The 23592-nt window shown below is 37.7% G+C and overlaps 1 protein-coding gene across 1 annotated transcript; it reads right to left on the reverse strand.

Moving 5' to 3' along the window:
• Nucleotides 1–15875: 15875 nt before the first annotated feature.
• On the reverse strand, nt 15876–17471 carry LOC114652774 (coiled-coil domain-containing protein 96-like). The gene has a single exon (XM_028803091.1). It carries the CDS (start codon nt 17469–17471, stop codon nt 15876–15878), a length of 1596 nt encoding a protein of 531 aa, XP_028658924.1.
• Nucleotides 17472–23592: the final 6121 nt, after the last annotated feature.

The raw sequence follows: 23592 nt of genomic DNA on the forward strand, positions 1-23592 counted from the left end.
TTGTTACACTGATAGCAGCAATTGTGACTGAATCACCCAACAACCTGAGATGGAAGACTGGCCCTGCACAAACATTGACCAACTTGATCTAGGCACCTTTTTTCCAAACAGACCAATTACATAACTTGAACCCATCGATAAGAGACCTTATATATTTCAACAATGCAGTGGAACAAGATGGAGCCAGTAGACAAAACCCTAGTTGGAACCTTATGTAACATGTAATTTGCTTTACCACAAAAGCAACTGAAAGGCATCCTGATCTACACACCAGTCTGCTGCCACTCTGATTCAAGTACACTAGCCACTACGAACAACTCCCCCAGAGTGGCCACATATCTGAACCAGCCAGTTGCAAATTTGAGTCCTCCTGCAATAAACAAAGTCAGCAGTGGCAGCTCTAGGAATGATGAGGCACCAGACACAATTACCAGCCTGATTTGGATATTTTGTACTTCACTTGGGGTCCATGTCTTAAAAACAGAGGGCAGTGTAGTGACTCAACTTGTGAAAGAATAGTCAGGTGAAAATTTTCAGGTTGAGTGGAGCCACTTACTGTACATTGAAGGAGCTTAAAAGGAGACACCATAAACTGCATGGGTGGTCGAACGCAACAAAGGAAAGAAGACTCTCAGTGTTGGCGTGAAGGCTCATAAGGACAGCAACACCCCTTGATAACTCGCACAAATAATAATTTATATCACCAAGCTGTTATTATAATGTGTGTTGACATAACATAGTACACCTCAAAAGTGGTGGCTATGATGTTCAGACTCTATTTTAGTTACCTTCTAAGAGGTGCCAATGCTGAATATTTGCAGAGAAACATTTTTGGTTTTTCATCAGTTTATTTCACCTACCTATTGTCACTTCTCAGAGAACTAGTGGACAGGTCAAGAATATCTCAGCCAAGCTTCACTTCATCATGCCTGCTGTGCTGGAAGCCATTAGCAGACTGGGTGCGAACTAGGATAGAGCCCAGCAGTATACATAGGACGAACATCAAAAAAAATCACAACACGTATACATGAATATCGCAACGCCGTCAGAAGGAAGGACTCACGATCACTGATCTACATGCATACTAAATCAACACGACACACATTTAACTGTGACAATGTACAAGTAAGATTTAAGGCCAGTACTAAAAGTGCCATAGAGCTGGCCGAATCTTGGCTATCAAACGAAAACGCCATCAACAGACATTTGGACATAAACCCAGCATATGCAAACTTAAGAAGAACATGTTCATAATAAATAAAACTTTACAACCAATAACCCCCCCCCCCCCCCAAACACACTGACTTAGCTCCCCACAACCCCCCCTAATTTTTGCTAAATATTTCCTTTGATTCTTGTAAGTCTAAGCATTATCCTCTGATGAAGGCCCCTGGCAGGGGCTGAAAGCTCAGGAATAAAAAGTACTTTATGATACGTGATTCATTTTCTCCCTTTGTGGATCTCCAGCTGCAAATATGCAAACCGTATCACAGACCTTCCCTTCCATGTATACTGTATATATATATATATATATATATATATATATATATATATATATATATATATATATATATATATATATATATATCCATCCATCCATTATCCAACCCGCTATATCCTAACTACAGGGTCACGGGGGTCTGCTGGAGCCAATCCCAGCCAACATAGGGTGCAAGGCAGGAAACAAACCCTGGGCAAGGTGTCAGCCCACCACAGAGCACACACACACACTCCCACACACCAAGCACACACTAGGGACAATTTAGGATCGCCAATACACCTAACCTGCATGTCTTTGGACTGTGGGAGGAAAGCGGAGCACCCGGAGGAAAACCACGCAGACATGGGGAGAACATGCAAACTCCACAAAGGGATGACCCGAAAAGTGAACCCAGGTCTCCCAAAAAAACTCAAAAGACATTGAAGGGAGAGAGGACGGACATTTTATGGTGGCGGACTGGAAATTAACGTGAGGAATGCTGGGAGAAGTTGTGTTGGATTCTGGGAGCATGACGTCATCACGGGTCAGCAGAGGGAAGGAATGAACCCGGAAGTGTGCGCTTTCTAGAGCCGTCCAGGCGCTCTTTACGGTTGAGCCGTCTCGGCCTTTCTAAGGAAGTAAAGAAAGAAAGATTAGTACACTGCCGTTGTCCCCCTGCGGGGCGTGTTACAAAGCAAACTGGGTCGATCAGCTGTTCCCCAAGCGCTCGTGCGTGACAACATATATATATCTATATTTATATATATATATAAAACAATACATCTTTGCCAACATAAAAATGTTATTTGCAGCCATATTCAGTTCTCCTAATGTAATCAGATCAATTTACTGCACTCATACTGCAATAAGGGCATTTATGGGGAATGAAGCTGCTTTTGTTAACCGTAAGCTGTTCCATTCCATTAACTCACAAGTCATCTATGATGCCAAGATAAGACTAAGAAACATGTTTCCATGGCCTGGGTCAGTCTGTGATTAATTTATTTTGAATCAAAGTAGCTTTGGCAGAAATGATGGCAATGTACTTATTAGTAAGGTAACTGGCGGAAACCTTAATTATTAATATATTCTATACTATTCATTGTAACAGCAAACATGCCATTACATGTACAAGGTGATAGTGACTACCCCATCAAATGCTGTTGCCTTATGCCTTTCTCAAACCCCCCAGAACACAGAAGACAGGTGCAATAATGGCACACATGATCATGAGGCCCCAGCTCCCCACAACCTGGAACTGGACTAGTGGGTTAAAGATGGATGAATGGATATTGTTATTAGCCATATGATTTCAGAAAAAGTCAGGATGTTTATATTTATAAAGCTGATAAAGCAGTTCTACACAAAACTTAAAAAAGCCAATGTAATTTCTCTTCTGCTTGTTTATTGATTTTATAGAAACAAAATATTCGATAACTTTTCCATGCTATCATTGCCTATACACTAAGTGGTGAAGAATGTCCATTCTGCCTGTTTATAAAGGATGGTATCTAGTGAAAGGACAGATTCATTGGTGTAAAGTAAATTATTTAAATGATGTTTTATGAAAAATTCATAGACTGTTTTATTTTACAGGGATTCACAAAGTCAGTCCTGAGCTGCTCACATTTTATGCATTCATTTTCTTGGTAAAAAAAAATCGATTTTAGGTTTATTGGGAGTCATGGTCAGGGAAGGATTATCAAAACATCAAATGGTACATTTACACATATTTAATTTGTGATTTAAAGTATCCTAATATTTGCATATCTTTTAGTCCTATGGAAACCCAGAGAGACAGTGATTAACTTTGGAATTAAAGCCAGGATTAAAATTTCTCAGTTTGCTTTGTAATATCAATACCCGAAAAGAGAGGGTGAGGAAAAAATAAAAGCTTTATTTACAATACTTTTAACAAAAAATGTAAAATAATGTAAATTAATTATTTTCAACATGACAGCACACTGGGGCAATGGATAGCACTGCACCATCCTGAATTCAAACCCCATCTGGTCTTTATCCACATTGTCCATGTGTCAAATTGTCCAGTGATGAACTAGAATTAGTCCCTGCCTTTTCTACTTTGATGCCAAGGTAGACTTCAGCCATCCATGTCCCAAAACTGCATGAGTCGTGAATAGGAAATCATTTTTAAAATAGCTGTTTTATCATGTTATCAGATCACCTGTGACATGCACCTAATATGAAAAGTACCATGTAATCTATTAGGTTCTTTTCTTAATGGTGGAAGAAATGTCAAAACCAGAAAAAAAACGGTTACCTGTAACCTCTTGCCTGTCTCACTATATGCACTGTACTCTAGGGGACCTCTATCAGCAAGCAGCTTTACAGACTGGGAATGTCTATTACTTTCACTCCTTCAGTTCAACCAAGTTTAATACCAATAGAGGAATCCACAAAGCATCTTTTTAAGCCTTTAAGGGACAGAAACTAGACAAAGAATGATCATACATAGCACTTCCCTTGCTAATAGCAATTAGACAGAGATATTGATTTAAGTTTTTATCCAAGAATCATATTTTTTGCCATCATAACCAAGAGCAGCAAATTGAAGCAAGACAAAAAATTGTACAACCTGAGTGGGTCCATGCAATCTTCTTGTAATTCCAGATTACTATTCCCAGGTTTTCCAGTGCTCATCAACTAAAAAGCTGTAGTTAACAAGCTCCATTTAAGTGTTCATATTTGCAGTTTAGCTGAGCTCTTTACGAAAGTTATAAGAAAAACTGAACTAAAATCTCAGTTTTTGGAATAAACCACCAACTGAACTAAACTGTAACTGAGAGAAGTCATTTTTGAAAAAAGTCTAACAAAAGTTACCCACTCCCCCCCCCCCATCTCACCCAAATGAAGTGTACAAACCTGGACTTCTTTCCTCTATCACAGCAGATTCTCAAAAATGGGAAATTGTTCTAATTCAGTATCCTTAAGTCAAGGTTGAATTCCATGGGACTCAAAAGCTGCACTTACCAACTAAGCAAAATATTCTGAATCCGACTTTGCCATTCAGCCTTCCCAGAATACACTGCACTTCTGCTCAGCATGACAAGACATTCAGGCTTTGGCCTTTTACCTGAAATTGGCCAGCAGAATTCTCAAAGCATCTAACATACAATAGCTTTCTAAAAATTGTTTAATCCAATTCAGGGTAATAAATGCCCATCTCAGCAGCACTGAGTGCTTGATAGAAACTACCAGTGGACAGGGTGCCAGCCCATTGCACTTGACACAGTCATACTCAGACAGGTCTAAACTGGAATTGTCAGTTAAGCTAAAATTCCAGTCTTTGGAGATATGGGAGGGAGGTAGGATTACCCTGAGAAAAACCTACAAAGACACAAGGAGAATATCCCCATATATATAATATAAAGTCTGTTTATATGTCAAAAAGCACTGATTGTGGCCATTGGTAGCTAAAATAGCAATCTTATATTACGGCCTATACCTATATGGTATGTTCTGTTATGCTTAGCATTCATGTTGTGCTGTTTTTTTAGATTACATCATTAGAAAGATACATAATATTTAAAGCAACATTGATACAATGAAACAAATCTGAAAAGTAATTAGCAAGTAAAATGTAGTATTTATAGACTATAAATTAAAAGAGAATTTACTTAGTATTTAAAATTGACATCACATGAAGTCAATTTTATTTATAGAGCACATTTAAAACAACAGCAGTTGTGCTATACAGTTTCCATAAATACACCAATAAATATAAGATACAGTAAATACAATTAAAAACAGTACTCTTATGCTAGTTTAAAAAGCTGAAACAAATGCATATTTCAGACTGGATTTAAAAATGACCAAAGTTGCTGCTGACCTAATATAAAACGGTAGACTATTCCAGCACTTAGAGGCAGCTACTGCAAAGGCACAGTCCCCTCTTGGTTTAAAGTGAGACTTTGGTACAACTAGTAACTACTGGCCAGAGGATGTAAGTAATCGGGAGAGTAAGAATGTATGAGGTCAGTAAGATATAAGAGGGCCAAACTATTCAGTGACTTAAAAACATACAATTAAATTTTTCATCCTGTAGCAAACAGGAAGCATGTGAAGAGAAGCTAAAATTGGTGTGAAGTGATTCTGTTCTCGTGTACCTGTTAGGAGCCTGGCCACAGTGTTCTGGACTAGCTAAAGACCAGCAAGCGATGACTGGTTAACTCCAGTGTATAATAAGATGGAACAGTCAAGCTGAGAAGGAACAAAAGCATGAATGTTTTCGAAAAATCATCTACAAAATGAAAAGGCTTGACTTTAGCTAGTACCCTTAGCTGATAGAAACAGGCTTTAAAAATGGAATTAAATTGTTTGTCAAATTTGAGGGCATTATCAAAATTCACAGCAGGATTTTTTGTGAAGGGTTTACAGAAGGTTGTCAGAGGGCCAAGGTTACTTGTGGGAACACCCACAATCTCCTTAAAATCAGAAGGTCTGAAACAATTAATCTCTGTTTTATTTTTTGTCATTTAAACTAAGAAGATTTAATGACATCCATATTTTAATGCCTTTCAGACATTCCAACAAGGGTTCAATGGAATTTGTTTGTATAAAGATATACCTTTGTATCATTTGCATAGCAATGAAAAGAAATATGTTTTTTAAAAATGGATCCCAAAAGAGCAATAACATATTACAGAAAATAAAAAAGTAGTACAGAATAACTTAGAAAAGTCAAAGTCTAAACAAAATTATTCATTCTTGAGCAAAGCTAGGTAGATTGCCTCACATACATTTCACATTGTAACTTGATTTTGTATAGACTTTTTCTAAACTTTCGGATATATTCATGTTGAAACTTATAGTGTTTTATATAAAAAACTGTTTAACCCATAGGTTTCAAACTTGGAATAATAGTATGAGAAGTGCATTTGGCTCCATATGCCTTTCATATCAGTGACAGACTGTACTTGTGAAATTGTGAATTTCCCATTGGGATTAATAAAGTATCTATCTATCTATCTATCTATCTATCTATCTATCTATCTATCTATCTATCTATCTATCTATCTATCTATCTATCTATCTATCTATCTATCTACTGAAATTTCTAAGTACTGAATCAATTCTGTTTGCATTCACAGATGTATTTCAAAACCAAATTTTATTTTCTCTTTCAGATTATGATGATTTACAGTAGAAGCAACAGCACTATTGAGATAGTATTTGTCTAAATGTTGATTAGTTTATTCAAAACTTTCTGTCAAATAAGTAAACTCTGTTTTTTCATTTTTTAATATTACAGGAGTAAATTTATTAGTTTTCAGAAAACTCCAATTCAGAGGCATTTTTTGTCAGTTATGAAGAAACTAATGATAACTGCACCAACCTGGGTGTAATATAAGAAAAATTCTGTTTTGATTAAAAATTGATACAATTATTTAAAATTACATATTGGCAAAATTTCGTACTGGGCATATCTAATTTGATAATCTATATTGAGTAAACTTGAATAATCATTTTGACCTTTTTTGTGCTCAGATTGATAAAAGATTTGCTTATATTACAACATGAGCATGTCTGATTTTAATTTTAGACATGCTAAGAAATTACACTGAAGTTAAATGAATAACATACAATACAAATAAATATGCTGTTGAAGATTTTCACACTTCCTTACGGGACAGGACAAGAAGGCTAGGTTACTGCTAGTCTCAAGTCATGTAACTCCAATGAGAAAAACTAGTTATTGCTACTATTGAGAATTTTGTGACATAGATCTCTTAATATAAACTGCTCAAAAAATTAAAGGAACACTTTGTAGTACTAGGGTGCTGTACCGTGCTAGCCATTATGAATGTAGTGAAAAGTCAAGCAAAATGACACCTTTTATTGGCTAACTAAAAAGATTACAATATGCAAGCTTTCGAGGCAACTCAGGCCCCTTCTTCAGGCAAGATGTAATAGAGAACCTGCAGTTCCCTGTGTTTATATACACACTAGGACAAGTAACTTCTTCTTCTTTCGGCTGCTCCCATTAGGGGTTGCCACAGCGGATCATCTTCTTCCATATCTTTCTGTCCTCAGCATCTTGTTCTGTTACACCCATCACCTGCATGTCCTCTCTCACCACATCCATAAACCTTCGCTTAGGCCTTCCTCTTTTCCTCTTCCCTGGTAGCTCTATCCTTAGCATCCTTCTCCCAATATACCCAGCATCTCTCCTCTGCTCATGTCCAAACCAATGCAATCTCGCCTCTCAGACTTTGTCTCCCAACCGTCCAACTTCAGCTGACCCTCTAATGTACTTGTTTCTAATCCTATCCATCCTCGTCACACCCAGTGCAAATCTTAGCATCTTTAACTCTGCTACCTCCAGCTCTGTCTCCTGCTTTCTGGTCAGTGCCATCGTCTCCAACCCATATAACATAGCTGGTCTCACTATCGTCCTGTAGAACTTCCCTTTCACTCTTGCTGATACCCGTATGTCACAAATTACTCCTGACACTCTTCTCCACCCATTCCACCCTGCCTGCACTCTCTTTTTCACCTCTCTTCCACAATTCCCATTACTCTGTACTGTTGATTCCAAGTATTTAAACTCATCCACCTTCACCAACTCTACTCCCTGCATCCTCACCATTCCACTGACCTCCCTCTCATTTACACACATGTATTCTGTCTTGTTCCTACTAACCTTCATTCCTCTCCTCTCTAGAGCATATCTCCACCTCTCCAGGGTCTCCTCAACCTGCTCCCTAGTATCGCTACAGATCACAATGTCATCACAAACATCATAGTCCACGGGGACTCCTGTCTATTCTTATCTGTCAACCTGTCCATCACCATTGCAAATAAGAAAGGGCTCAGAGCCGATCCCTGATGTAATCCCACCTCCAACTTGAATGCATCTGTCACTCCTACCGCAGACCACTCCACTGTCACAATTCCCTCGTACATATCCTGTACAACTCTTACGTACTTCTCTGCCACTCCCGACTTCCTCATACAATACCACAGCTCCTCTCGAGGCACCCTGTCATATGCTTTCTCCAGGTCCACAAAGACGCAATGCAACTCTTTCTGGCTTTCTCTATACTTCTCCATCAACACCCTCAGAGCAAACATTGCATCTATGGTGCTCTTTCTTGGCATGAAACCATACTGCTGCTCACTAATCATCACCTCACTTCTTAACCTAGCGTCCACTACTCTTTCCCATAACTTCATGCTGTGGCTCATCAATTTTATTCCCCTTAAGTTACTGCAGTCCTGCACATCCCTCTTATTCTTAAATATCGGCAACAGTACACTTCTTCTCCACTCTTCAGGCATCCTCTCACTTTCCAAGATTCCATTAAACAATCTGGTTAAAAACTCCACTGCCATCTTTCCTAAACACCTCCATGCTTCCATAGGTATGTCATCTGGACCAACAGCCTTTCCATTTTTCATCCTCTTCATAGCTGTCCTTACTTCTTCCTTGATAATCCATTGCACTTCCTGATTCACTATCTCCACATCAGATTGGACTCTTCTCTCTCTTGTTCTCTTCATTCATCAGCCCCTCAAAGTACTTTTTCCATCTGCTCAACACACTCTCCTCGCTTGTGAGAATGTTTCCATCTTTATTCTTTATCACCCTAACCTGCTGCACATCTTTCCCAGCTCGGTCCCTTTGTCTAGCCAATCGGTGCAGGTCCTTTTCTCCCTCCTTAGTGTCCAACCTCTCATACAACTCATCATACGCCTTTTCTTTAGCCTTTGCCACCTCTCTCTTCACCTTGCACCTTTTCTCCTTGCACTCTTGTCTACTTTCTGTATCTTTCTGACTATCCCACTTCTTCTCTGCCATCCTCTTCCTCTGTATACTGTACTCTCCTGTATTTCCTCATTCCACCACCAGGTTTCCTTTTCCTCCTTCATTTTTCCAGCTGTCACGCCAAGCACCCTTCTTGCTGTCACCCTTACTACATCTGCTGTAGTTTCTCAGCTGTCTAGTAACTCTTCACTGGCATCTATAGTGCCTGTCTCACCTCCTCCCTAAACTCAACCTTGCGGTCTTCCTTTTTCAACTTCCACCATTTGATCCTTGGCTCTGCCCTCACTCTCTTCCTCTTCTTGATCTCTAGGACAAGTAACAACATTGATAAATCTTTAAGTGAGAAATCTTAAATGTAAAAAAATAATAGACCTCTTCAGGCTAAGATTCATTTAACAAGAGAGAAGAACAATGTATTATCAAGATCTTTTGATAAGATAACTGTCCAACAAAGTCTTTTGAAGTTTCTGCTGAGTTTTTCCATACAACGTGGATCTGTAGTCAGGTTGTCTGTGTCAGTCGAGAGATGCAAACAATCCTCATACTGTACCTGGCCATAAAACTGTTGTCTCTATTCAAACCATGTTGTAATGTATTAAATTTAAGCATAAGTTTGACTTCCCATTCTTTTCTATCTTGCTGTGTTCTGAAGTTGCCCATAAGCACTGAGACTTTAAAGTCCCTCTCATAGTGCCCAATTGCTGTTGAAGTGGGCCGCTACAGGAACATCTGTGTTGCCATGTTTAATGTGGAACCTGTGTAAATTCATTCTCTGGCAGAGTGTTAGCCCATTTTCTCTCACATGGAGTGCAGTGTCAGGACATTTCATGCAGAGAATTAGGTAGACCACATTAGATGATTTGCAGGAAAATGATCCCTTGGTCTGTATTATAAATGTGAGCACACATTTTACATCTTTTCTGTAGGCAGGGAGATGTGCCATTTTCTGTTGGTTCACTTAGGGAGCTTAGTTTGCTGCAGGTTTGGTGGTTGTCTGTATGCCAGGACGGGAGGTTCAGGAAATACATTTTTCAGTGTTTGGTCATTGTTTAGCATTGGGAGTTCTCTTGTCTTCATTTTGATTTAGACTTACCGATTCCAAAATACAAAGAACAAAGGTAAGAGGAAAGGCTAAATCTAACACAATAAATGCAATAAGGGAATGCCTGACTAATAAAAAAAAGTTGACATTCTATTGCTTCAATGCTTTACATCTTGCCTGAAGAAGGGGCCTGAGTTGCCTTGAAAGCTTGCATATTGTAATCTTTTTAGTTAGGCAATAAAAGGTGTCATTTTGCTTGACATTTCACTAGGAACCCTTTGAAAACACATCAGATCTCAATGGGAAAAAAATCATGTGGGATATCTATAATGAAATGGACTGGGTAATATGTTATAAACAAAAGGATGCCACATCATTTGGTGGAAATGAAAATTATCAACCTACAGAGGGGCTGAATTCAAAGACATCCCAAAAATCAAAGTGAAAAAATGATGCGGCAGGCTAGTGCATGTTGCTGAAATTTCATTGCAGCAGCTCAAAATAATACTCGATAGTTTGTATGGCCCCCACGTGGTTTTATGCATGCCTGACAATGTCGGGGGGTTGGGCATGCTCCTAATGAGATGATGGATGGTGTCTTGGGGGATCTCCTCCCAGATCTGGACCAGGGCATCACTGAGCTCATGGACAGTCTGAGGTGCAACCTGGTGGCGTCAGATGGACCAAAACATAATGTCCCAGAGGTGTTCTATTGGATTTAGGTCAGGCAAGCATGGGGGCCAGCCAATGGTATCAACAAGATTCAGTACGGTGGCCCAAAATGCCAAAGCATCAAAGTACAGTAAACAGAGTACAGAATAAGAATTTGCAGGCAGTGTCTATTATGAAGATGATTGTCTTTGCTTTTCTAACCTTTTATAGCTTGTACATGCAACTGTGACTGTATATTATATTTTGGGATAAACACTATCTTGAGTTACTCAATTTTAAAATGAAAATGTTCATATCAAAGCAAATAACACTGCCTTTGCATCTTCTTAACTTGCTCACCTGCTGAGCCGTGAGGCAATTCTAGCAAGCATTGAATGCAGGGTAGAAACAAGACCTGAACAGCATGGTAGTCCATTATAGGGTGAAAACACATAACAAAACATCATGGTCCAATTTCGATCACATTCCACTTAACCTGTATGTCTTTGGAATGTGTCCTATGATAGATTAATATCCAGTAAGTTAATTATACTTTAATAGCATTAAAGAGTACATTTTATCATTAGCATGATTGTTTATCAGGTTACATATTTTAACCTGCTTTGGGTAACAAAAGGTGCTCATTTGTTAATCTCCTCCATGTAATGCAGAAACATGGCATTCTTTTGTAAATGGCATTCAATAATGGACATTGACAGTTGAAAACTAATAATTATTAGTAATTTAAAATATTTTAGTACAGCTGTAGTCTGAGCTAGTTTGGTAACCAGCTCAGGCAAAATAATTTACTTGTACAAGTAACAAGCCCTTTCTTTACAATTGACCAGTGTTCCGTTATTTGAAGAAGCCTTTATTAAACATTTAAATTATTAAACAATGCCTAAGAGACCTAGTTTTTCAGGATCAGGGGAAATTAGTCAAAATGGGAGTAATTGGCTTGCTAATGGGAAGATTATGACTAAAGTACCTGGCAGTCCTGCTTAGAAAGAAATATTTTCTGTTATGATTAAGCTCAGAAACTCTGAACTGCACAGTGAAAAAAAATATGGGATAGCCGGTATCTTGTAAGTACATGAAAATATCTCATACGTATGGATACTTTCGCATACATACGAGATGTTTTTACATTCGTGCAAGATACTTTCGCATATGTATGAAATATTTTAACGTTCATACAAGATACTTTCACGTACGTATGACATACTGTAAAGTTAGATTAAAAAATTACAAAAGCGTGCTTCGGTATTATCTAATTACACCTTTACCAAGGCTACAGAGCTTCAGTTTGACGTCACTCCTATCTCTTGTAGCGCGATGATATAAAAAGCAGATGGGTGGGCTTTTATTTAAAGGAGTGTGGGATGGTTGGAGATGGGTGTAACTGCAGCCTGCAATACATATGACGTATGTCAGGTAATTGCCACCACGTCAGTAACAAAATTCCCATCGCATGCCCCATTACACTGTGGTTAAGATTAGGGTTGTGGTGAGGGTTATCTGACTCAAAGGGTTTAGGTACATGCTTCAAGTTAACAGGCATTCGTCTGCACACTTGAACGAAGCACCTGAGGAGATATGGTGTTTTTTTTTCTTCCTGGGAAACAATGTGGTGCGTACAACTTACTGTACTTTCTCGTGCCCACCATATATATATCTCGTGCCCACCACTTACCATTTCCTGCGCACCAGGTACTTTAAGGTCGCACCGGCCAATACTGCATGTGCGCCTCATACATTCAGATGAGCACCAAATGTCATTGCGTGCTATTGTACATCATTTTCTGGAAACAGGACATATCACCGAACAGTCTGATATTTTCCTCACACAGTTACATTCCACAGAAATGGATATTGGCAAGTTTATAAAAGCAGGTTATACATTCAAGTCCATGTGACAATAAAAATGGCCACAACACAATTTAGGCTTCTGCTGTGCCCTTTAAATATCGCAGTTTGTTTTGCACAGTGCAACAGATGACCTAGTGTGCCAGGTTTGCCAGTGGATTTGACTAGGATATTCAAGTTTACCTTTTTGTCTTTGCAAAGTGGTCTAATTAATTACAAATATAAAACACTAAATAATTGATTCCTTAAATATTCACCTCCTTCAAGTTATACTTAGTAAATGCACCCTTAGCAGCAATCTCAGCCTTGAGTCTGTAAACTATGCATATCAAGACACAGCACTTTTTCCATATTTTCTTTGCGAAACTACCCAAGCTCAGTCAGGGTGCATGGGGACTGTGATTGAACAGCCTTTTTCAAGTCCAGCCACAAATTCTCAATTGGATTGAGATCTGGACTCTGACTTGGCATTGACATTGTTTCAAGTCATTCCTCTGTAGCTTTGACTTTATGCTTGGGGCCTTTGACTTCTTAGAAAACAAATTTTCTCTCAGGGAGCTGGTTTCTTGCAGACTGCATCAGGTTTTTCACCATTTTCTCTATATTTTTCAACACTTCTCTTACCTTATTGCCTCTCAAGCATTCTAGGGCCTGCTGCAGAGAAGCATCCCTACAGCATGATGCTACCACCAAAATGCTTCATAGTGGAGGTGGTGTGTTTTTGAAGCAACTCATGAGTAAGAAAAACTGCTGCTTCCTCATGATCTCTGTCATTATCTTTTTGAAATGCTACAAGTAGGCTGCGGGTTTTCTCACCCTGCCTATATTCAAAGATACTTACGTCTAAGCAGTGGGCACCAAGCAAATATTTTTAAAGCTTTACTTAAATCGATTAGGTAAAGCGAAACAATCATGAAATAAATTTGTTTATTTGCACAATGTGCCTAGTGTCAGTGCATGTCAACATACATTAAAAATTGGCTCTGACTTGTATTTGTTAAAATTTTGTGTGAATTAAAAAAATAAAAATTCTGTGTGAGCACCTATATTTCCGGAGTGAAAGGCGCCAGCCAAATGAGATTGGATACAAGTCCTTGATATTTTGACAAGCAGGTGACTTGAGGTACTCTTTAATTGGTTGGTTTCAGCTCTGTGCGCCCAGAATACTCCCACATTTATTAGCAGCGAATTAGTATTGTTTTAGATTGGACAATCATCGATGCACTAAATCATTGTTCACATTCATGGTTCACAGTTTATACCCACCATTAATGTAACTACAGCTGAGTGAGGGTGATTTTAGGGAGATGGCATCTTTAAGTGGAACTTCAGAAATCAAATAAAATTAGGTTACGAGTTTTCTTTAATAAAACACCCCTTCATAAATCATTCACTTGAAGAAAAAAAGAAGACAAGCTTACACACTGACTTTGAAAATACAAGTGGCATGAAAGTAGCCACGGTCATCTAGAGCAGTGCTTTTCAACCAGTGTGCCATGGCAGAGTAGCATGCTGTTAGAGCTACCCAGGTGTCCCTTGGAAAAAATAGTGTAGTGCAATTGGGTCTGAACCTGAGAGGGTCAAGACCTGTCTGAGGAGAATAGGACTACTTGGAGAAGCTGCCTTGCTGATTGCTGCAATTGCCATGTTAGAGCACTTCGGATGTGTCTCCTCAGTGCCAGAGTCCATCTGCCCTGGGTGTTTGGTCACCAGTGAGCCTCAGTGTTGGGGGATTGAGGGCATACGAGTTGCCTCTGAGGCAGAGAGGGGTGGTGAAAGAGGCAAAGCAGCTTGGATATGACACCAAAGTTCTCACTAAGTGCCGTGTCTGCAAACACCAATCTTGGAGCTGCTTTTCTACCAGCTTCTCTGGTAGTCCCACTTCTTTGGGCAGTTGAGCACATGTATGAGATATACTGTATATGTGTTTGTAGTTAGTAAGATAGTGGCATGCCTTGGGATGATTTTGATTACAAAAAGTGTGCCACTACAGGAAAAAAGGTTGGGAAACACTGATCTAGACAATAGCATAAGGATACATTTTTTGGTAGGCTTAGTGAAATGACTCAGTTTAGACAGAAACTTAGAAATTTTCAGGCCTGAAGGAAAGGAGGGCATAATTTATGTTCAAGGAATATAGGTATTCTGACCGTAAAGACAGGAAAAGATTTAGGTTGGACTTGTCCTGTGGGTGTAGTATAAGACTGGTTGGGGGGGGCGGGGGGTGAGTTATGTTTTGATGTGGGGATCTGTAGATCTTACAATGTGAATTTGTGCCCAGGTGAGGTAAGCAATGCCAATTTGCATAAGACTGGGCAGACTGGCAGCAAGTGTAGAGTGGGAAAGACTCTGTGGGTATGCTAAATGATAAACTGGGAAGCAAGACTTCAGAAAAATCAGAGGTCTAGTGATTGTATGATGTGGATTTATGGAATACAGTGGGAACGCTTTGGTGACCATTGCTAGGCAATGGCAATTCATGTCAAAAACGTCCATAGAAAAAAGAAAAATAATTCTCATAGAACTGGTACAGCATAATCCACATGTCCATTATACTTTTGTAGGGACAACACTATGTTTATTTTTGTCATTCCCACAATACAATACAGTAGTTAGGTTTATTAATTAAAATTTAGTACATTCTTTTAGAAAATGCCAGCGCTGACTGTGTAATTGAGCAATTGCTAGTAAGATAGAGTGTATCACAAACAATCTATTCACAGTATTTTCAATTTCAAAATCCACTCTTCTTATTCTTTGTAATGGAGTACTAGAGATGGTCCCCAGAAACAACAGGTAAAAGGCCAAACCTATAACACAATTACAGACTTTCAGCTCCATCAGTTAATTTAAATCTAAGTATATTAATCTTCTACATATTGCAAGTAATTACTGGTTTTATAGTTAACATAATCTAGTAGCATAGATCATAGATTGAGTCCTTTTATTTCCAATTTCACGTATAATCAGTTATTGGTGATGTTATATAAACAACAAATCAAGTCTAAAAACAAGGGGCATTTGAAAGATAGTATGGGTTTAAGCACTTATTGTACATGCTGGTCAAAGTACTGAGGTTTATCTATTTTTACTCTAATAGCTTTGCACGATCTTGAAAATTCATTATAATTGCGCCTTAACATTTTCAACTGCTTGCTGAGTAATTCAGTGGCATCAAACTGGTCTTCAAAGTCTCTGAGTAGCACTTCATTTCCAATCAGTTCACGCTTGTGATCCAGCTTAATGTTTTCCAGACGTAAGAACTCCCTTCTTTTCTTTATCTTCCTGAGAAGGGCTTGCTTTTTGTGCACAAGTTCATCCATGTCTACTACTTGGGATTTTTTCTCAATACTTTCCATCTGCATATCATATAGTTTCTCCTTGATATTTTTTATCATTTGCAAAGTGTTTGCAATTTTTTTCTGTGACCTTTTCAGCTCTGCCTCGCGCTCTTCTATTCTTGCATTGTACGACTGGCTATCGATTTTCAGCAGCTCAAAGTCTGTTAGGTGCAAATCTTGCTCTATCTTTTCCTTGATTTTCACGGCAACCTCCAGTTTTTTAATTTGGTGTTTCAGCTCAATATTTTTTACCCTCATTTGTATTAGCTCAAGCTGTCGTAGCTGCTCATCAGTGTGAAACTTTTCTCCTACTTTAGTAGCAGCTGTAGTGCCCTGCCTTCTTCTTAAGACTTCTATGAGGATATCCTTTTTCAGATTTAACAAAACTTTCCAGTTACTTTCCACAGATCTATTTTTCAGTTCATGAATGTCCTTTAGATCTTCAATTTGCAGCTGGTAAATTTCGTTGTCTTTTGTGTGATGGTTTTTCAAATTCTCCATATTATTAATGAGATTGAGGTAATGCTCTTCCAGTTCTACAGTTTTCTCCTTTTCCTCATAAATATTTCTTCTCACATTCCGGCTGAGAAATTTTCCAAGCATCTCTTGCATTTTAACATTTAAATTAGTTATTTTTTTCTTCTCTTCAATTAACATATTATACTGCTGCAAGAGCTCATCATGATTTATGGTAACTAATTCCTCTGTCTCCTCCCTTTCTTCTTCGCCTTCTTCATCCTTGTTGCTAGGTATTTGGTCCAGTGAATCGATTTCTAATGCTAAAAGGCCATCCTTTGAATCCTTCCCACTGCTTTCTTCTATGGGCAGGGGCTCTTCACTCTTTGGCTGGGGCTCAGGTCTTTCTTCTTCAGATATCTCACTGGTTGGGAAGATTGCTTGCTGCTCTTCACTCTCTGATTTATCTTGCTCACTTACCTCTACCGACTCACTCCCAGCTTCCTCTGTTGTAAACTTTGGTTCTTGTAATTCTTTGTCCTCAAGCTGAGCAACATCAGAAATGGCACTGTCAGTGGAATCAGCAGTAGGTGCAGGAGTAGCAGTAGCATCACCAGCACTATCAGTATTAGCAGTAGCAGCAAGATCAGCATTAGCAGCAGTTGCATCTGCTGTATCAGTAGAAGCTTCATCATTTTGAATCATTTCAGCCTGAACAGGATTGGCAATAGCTTCATTCCCTTGCTGTATATTTTCAGGTTCATTAGTGTCTTGTACTGTGGGTGCCAGATCCTCTTGTGTTTCATCTTTAGTCACTTCATCTTTATTTTGTTCCTGCTTCTCCATTGTTTATTTTCTTAAATGTCAGCAGTGACTTATACAAAATATATATAAAATAATGTTCTTCTTTTTAAAAATGGATTTTAATGTTGAGTTCTAAATGGGGTCACATAGAAAAGGTATCCAGTGGCTTCTAGAAGTCTGCTCAATTTCCTAGAAGTCAAGATTCCTTAGACAGTGGTGATAGGGAAGCTAACTGATATCAGTACAGCGTGAAGATTATATAGACCGGGTTTGTTCTGTTTAGTACTGAACACAGCCTGGTACTGTAAGGCCAGGTAGCCAATTAGAGCTAGGCCTTCTAAAATATGTTCTTCTTCAAGGAGTCAACTAAATTCTTTCTCCCATGAACATAAAAAATATAGTTTATTTGAAATGATGTGTTCTTTATGGAGATGAACTACTTCTTGTGGACAAAAAATATGACTGCCTTTAACACTTATCGCAAATATTTTCTGACCATAGTGCTATCACTAATACAGAAGATGACTGAGAAGAGGATACTAGTCATGGAAGCCTTTTGCCAGCAATTATTATATGCTGTGTATTTTATATATTTTTGCTGGTGCTGCCCCACCATGGAAGTGTCCTCTCTGTACAAGTGAAGCAGACTTAGTCCAGTGCTACCCGTTACTCCAGCCTGGAAAGTGTGAGCAACTGCAGAAGAGATGTGTGGGATTACAGCTCAGTCTTCATCTGTGTCTTCCTATTCAGTTGTCTGTATAAAACAGAATATACATTCATTTAATATTTTATTGGTTTACAGAAACACTCACGTTTCTTACAGCTGTGAAATCTAATACAGTGCATTACAAAAATAATACAGTACTATTAGAAATTACTGTATAATGAGTCAAAATGACTATTTCTGCTGTACAGTCAAACAAGTGTGATAGGAAATTAAAAGAAGCAAAACATAGAGCGTCACCTACATTTCCATACTTCTGTTCATACATGTTTTCACATAGATTAATGAAAATCTGTATTCCACTTCCTCATAAGCATTTAAGCAATAGAATATCAGCTATTGTTTTATTAGTCAGGCATTCCCTTATTGCATTTATTGTGTAGAGTTAGATTTAGCCTTTCCTCTTACCTTTGCTCTTTGTATTTTGGAATCGGTAAGTCTAAATCAACATGAAGACAAGAGAATTCCCAATGCAAGAAAGGCTAGCCAATACTGAATGCTGAAGGACAGGAGGAATTAAATCAGAAAGCATAGCAGAAAAATGGGGCATGGCAGAATCAACAATTTTGAATGCTGGAAAAAGAAAATATTAAACACTGGTATACACAGAAAAGAAAGGTTAGGTATGTGACACAATAGGATTTAATGACAGAAATGAGTGCAGAGCTGTGAATGGGTTTCTCCACCTCCTCCTCATAATGTAAGGCCTGGGAATCCAGGAATGGGGCAAACAACTCAAAGCATAGTCTTCTCTTTTTTGTCCATTGTAATAAGCCAAGACTTGTTCAACTGCCTTTAAAAGACTGCTTTTTACTTTTTCTTTTGTGGAAATCAAACCTTTCTATATAATGATAGAATGGCTAAAAACAGATGATCCAAGTAGAATTCTACAACAAAGTGTAGATGAAACAAGACTAGACTTCCAAAAATAATGGAATGTTAAGGTAAAAATATGGAAAATGGTACAAACACTAGATCATTCAAACTGCAGCTATTCATCTATAATACGCTGGTGGAGGAAGTGCCATATCTTAAACATGTATCACCATTGCTGAGAATGGTTTATTCAGTTTTACTGGTGGTGTAATTAAGAAAGAATATTACCACAGATCGATATTTACAGAAACACAATATCTGCCCATGTACAAAGTTATTGGCAAATGTCTCTAGTTGGCTGTCAAATTATGTCCTGAAACACACTTACTGCACTGCCAAAAAATGTTTTTTGGGGAGCAGTCGTAGACTGGCCAAGTCAGACTTCTAATTTTAAATCCCAATTAAGTGTTTATTTCACTTGTTAATTGAAGACCAAAATCAGGACCCCTTTCATAACATACAGCAAATGAAAATTAAAAGGAAAGGCTTGTCATAGATTCTCAGAAGAACAAGCTAGTGGTCTGATGATGTCATTGGGCCACAGTGGTTACAGTTACATGTGTTATAAATAGGAGTAGTCAATTGGCAGTTTCCATGGTACTTATTCATTCATTCATTGAATGTACCCACTTTGTGAAATTCATGCCTACAGCGGTTGGAATGTATCCCCATGTATCAGGCACAAGATCTCTGCTGGGGTTAGTAGCTCATTGCAGGACACATCCCCATTGTCAGTCTGTTTCTTTAGAAATCTACTTTTCAGAAAACAACACCAAATTCACTGCCTTATTTTTTAATGCCTCCCAATCTCGGAGCAATGCTAGAGGAACACAGATGGTAAACATGAGTTGGAAGGTCCATACTACAGTAGCTGTGTTTGAGTCTATTATGCTTCTACTCTTGACTAAGTATATATACAGACTGCAGTTAAAAGTAACTTAGATCTGAGTTTTGCTTCTTATCCTATTTTATTGTATGACTGTTCAAATCAATTTTCTAAGTGATTGGAATCTGATTCGACTCTGTACAGATCTTGAATTTGCAAAATTTATAAAACAAAATGATAAATTATTTATAAAAACTAATTTGTCAGACAGATGTGACATAATAGACAGCCATGAATACCAGTTACATGTTGAATTCATTATTTGCAATGCAGGACGATTGCATGATACTTTGAGTGAAACCACCACTGTCAGATCTGTACATAGAACCATGTGGTCATGTCAGAGAAGACAGGACTATTGGGAGCAAAATATCAAGGAGTTTGATGCAAAATAGTGGTTCATAAATAGTGGTTTTGAGCAGGTCCTGCTTTATGATGTCAGAGTTTAACTTTAGAGCTGACTGAATGAAGATAAATGACTTTCCTTGAAATAATAACTTCTAAAAACCACATAAACTCATATGTTCCACACACACAAAGGACTAGGCTAGCAATTTAACTCAAACAGCATATATTTGGGATGTGTGAAAAAAATTGGAGGACCTGAAAGAAAATACACATACGAGGGAAGGAAGTGCAAACATCCCCGCTGACAACAACAAGGCCTGGGATAGCCACAGGCCCATTAGACTGTTCTACTGCAATTTACTTGTGTGGCTATTGAATTTTGTTTTGTTTTGTTTTTCTATTTGTATTTGTTTTTTTTTTTCTCTTTTTCTCTAGACTGATCTCATCATTTGTTCATCGATGATGATTTATTCATCATCATTTGATTGATTGAATAATATGGTGTTGTAATGTTTTGCTTTTCAAAAATAAAATAAAAAATGGAATATAAAAAAAAATCCTGATATTAGGCTCATCTGAATGGGGGATGGGAACATAAAAATGTGTATTTTCATAAATTCTTGAAACATTTTTACACTGACATACCCAGTAATAAAACTGGAAAATTTGGGTCACATTAAAATTTTCATTACATACAGCAAAAATATCAACTTTGACTTCATTGTGCCAATAACGAAGAAAATACTCTAAACAAAGATTAGCAATATTACTGTAACTGCACATACTAAAATGCATTATATACCGTACAATAATCACAAAATAGAGAGCAGGTACAACATAGACTTACTGCAATGCTAAAAAACATTAAACTCTGCTATGTATCTGTATTAAATTCCTAATGTTACTACCGTATATGAAAATGCTGCATAAAACTGGGGTGACTATTGGGGCAGCTTCAGTATGCTATAGGAAGCTTATGATACGTATACTTCTAGTACTGTTCTGATTATTATTCATTCAGTGTGTCAATGTGTGCAAAGTGTCAGTCTCAATACATGAAAGTTTTTTTTATCTCAGTGAGAGTATTCAAGCTGAGTCACACTCATTCAACTGCATGGGAAAGTAACTATAAATTACATTTTATTATTATTATTTTTATTATTATTATTATTATTATTATAGAACATGGCTACAGAGATTAACTGAGAGGCACTGCTTGGATTTTCAGGTATGTATTCTCAAGATAGACATGGCTCTTCTCTTTTGTTATGTGTATTTTAACTTTACATGTCTTCACTTCTTTTAAAAAAAGAAGAAATGCAAGATATTGCACTGAGTTAAGAGAGCCAATGAAGTAAGAGAAGAGTTAGAAAAAGATTATTGTCAATCACTAAAATAGAAGTTGTTTAAAAATATCTTCTTAATTATTCACTAATTGGAAATACATTAAACTATATTTTCATAAATGTATTGTTTTGATTGAGTAGTAAAAACATACTGAACTGTATTTTAAAATTATTAATACAGATGAAAGCATTACTGCAATACTGCTACAAGGTTACTTGCTCTCTAAATCTATTGAAAGGGGAACATTGCTTGTGTTTTTTAAACCCTTGGGAGATACCAAGTACAGCCTGAACCAGGGCAAAAGCAATAACAGTTCAATAATCCCAATCTACCATCATGCACTGACTCTTCACCAATGTGTTCTACATCAGCAAATAAAAAAGTCTTGTAGAAATTCATAGGTGAGGCGATGGCTGATTTTTACACTCATATTTCAATTCATGTTAAAATAATCCTGCACCCCCTTAGCCGAGGTAACCCAGGCCTGGTCTGTTTTAACACTGCAAAAATCTCACTGTCAATCATGTCTCTGAGGAAATACAACACAAGTTCATTTTTAAAAATACTATAAATGTGTGCTTAGAGAAAGGTGAGTGGCCAGACCAAGGCAAGGCTGTGTCCATGGCCATTGCTTTATGAAAGAGGAGCTGTGATTGGCTGTTCACTTTGGCTCCGGAGTCAGAGAGCTAAACTGCAATTCTCAGAACTGCGTTGTGGTGCTCCCCATAACATTCTCTATCAGCTTGTAAAAAAATGTAATCAACTCTGTAGTTTGGGAATCCATTATGATAATCTATTACGAGACTGTGCATTATTAAACATATCATAAGCCTTATAAAACATTGAAAAAATAACAGTAATTTATCATGAGTCTCTATTTTAAATGGTAATGTACAGTATTATTGCTGGTAGCATAGTTAATAAAGTATTCATAGACTGATTCATAATGGATGCCTAATCTAAACCATGACCAATATTTCTTCAAAAGCATACATAAATGTTAAATTTAGTGAGCAGTTTTATTCTGTCTTATTAAAATCATTTCAAATAATTTCCTGTTACATCTTTAAAAACTGAGCGTCAAAAATAGAAATCTGACCTGTATTTTTAAATATAAATTATTATGAAAATAACAATCTGTTAAAAACCTATTCTTTGCCACTCTAAATAAGTGGGAAAGAAAAAGGATAGATGAATAGGTATTCTATGCTAAAATTAATATAACAGATGGATTCTTTTAATCTCTTATTTATGGTGTGTTTTTAATACATAGGATCTCTTTATTATTTAAACACTTTGACAGTAATAATGCAAGTCTGTCACCCAGTAAATATTACAGTCATGGACTGAGTCTCCACTACTTATCTTAAAGTATCTATCTATCTATCTATCTATCTATCTATCTATCTATCTATCTATCTATCTATCTATCTATCTAGAAACCAGGATTACAGTATGGTGTCCAGTTGTGGAAATAAACGCACTTCTCATTTTCTTGTTCAGTCTCTGCAGATGTCTACCCAGGACCTTTATAATTTAACAGTGTAACTTTCTAATTAAAGAAGCATTAATTTTTCAAATTAATATTTTCTCCACTTCTGATCAATGGTTGAAATGCATTCTGACTAACTATTTACCGAGACATAATTAGTTTATGAGGAGTATCATTGAGCTCTTGGTCTCTGTCTCCCCCTGCAGGCACAAGGTAGGAATGAAGGCCATCTTTCTTACATATACAGTATATAGATTCAAACCATATCATTGAGAATATACAAAAATATCCATCCATCCATTATCCAACCCGCTATATTCCAAATACAGGGTCACGGGGGTCTGCTGGAGCCAATCCCAGCCATCACAGGGCGCAAGGCAGGAAACAAACCCCGGGCAGGGCGCCAGCCCACCGCAGGGCACACACACACACACACACACACACTAGGGACAATTTAGGATTGCCAATGCATCTAACCTGCATGTCTTTG

This window comes from Erpetoichthys calabaricus, chromosome 5 (assembly GCF_900747795.2).
Source record: "Erpetoichthys calabaricus chromosome 5, fErpCal1.3, whole genome shotgun sequence".
Lineage (NCBI taxonomy): Eukaryota > Metazoa > Chordata > Cladistia > Polypteriformes > Polypteridae > Erpetoichthys > Erpetoichthys calabaricus.

Bases quoted from the DNA above. Each gene is read 5' to 3' on its own strand.
- LOC114652774 (XM_028803091.1), bottom strand. From the start codon at position 17,471: ATGGAGAAGCAGGAACAAAATAAAGATGAAGTGACTAAAGATGAAACA.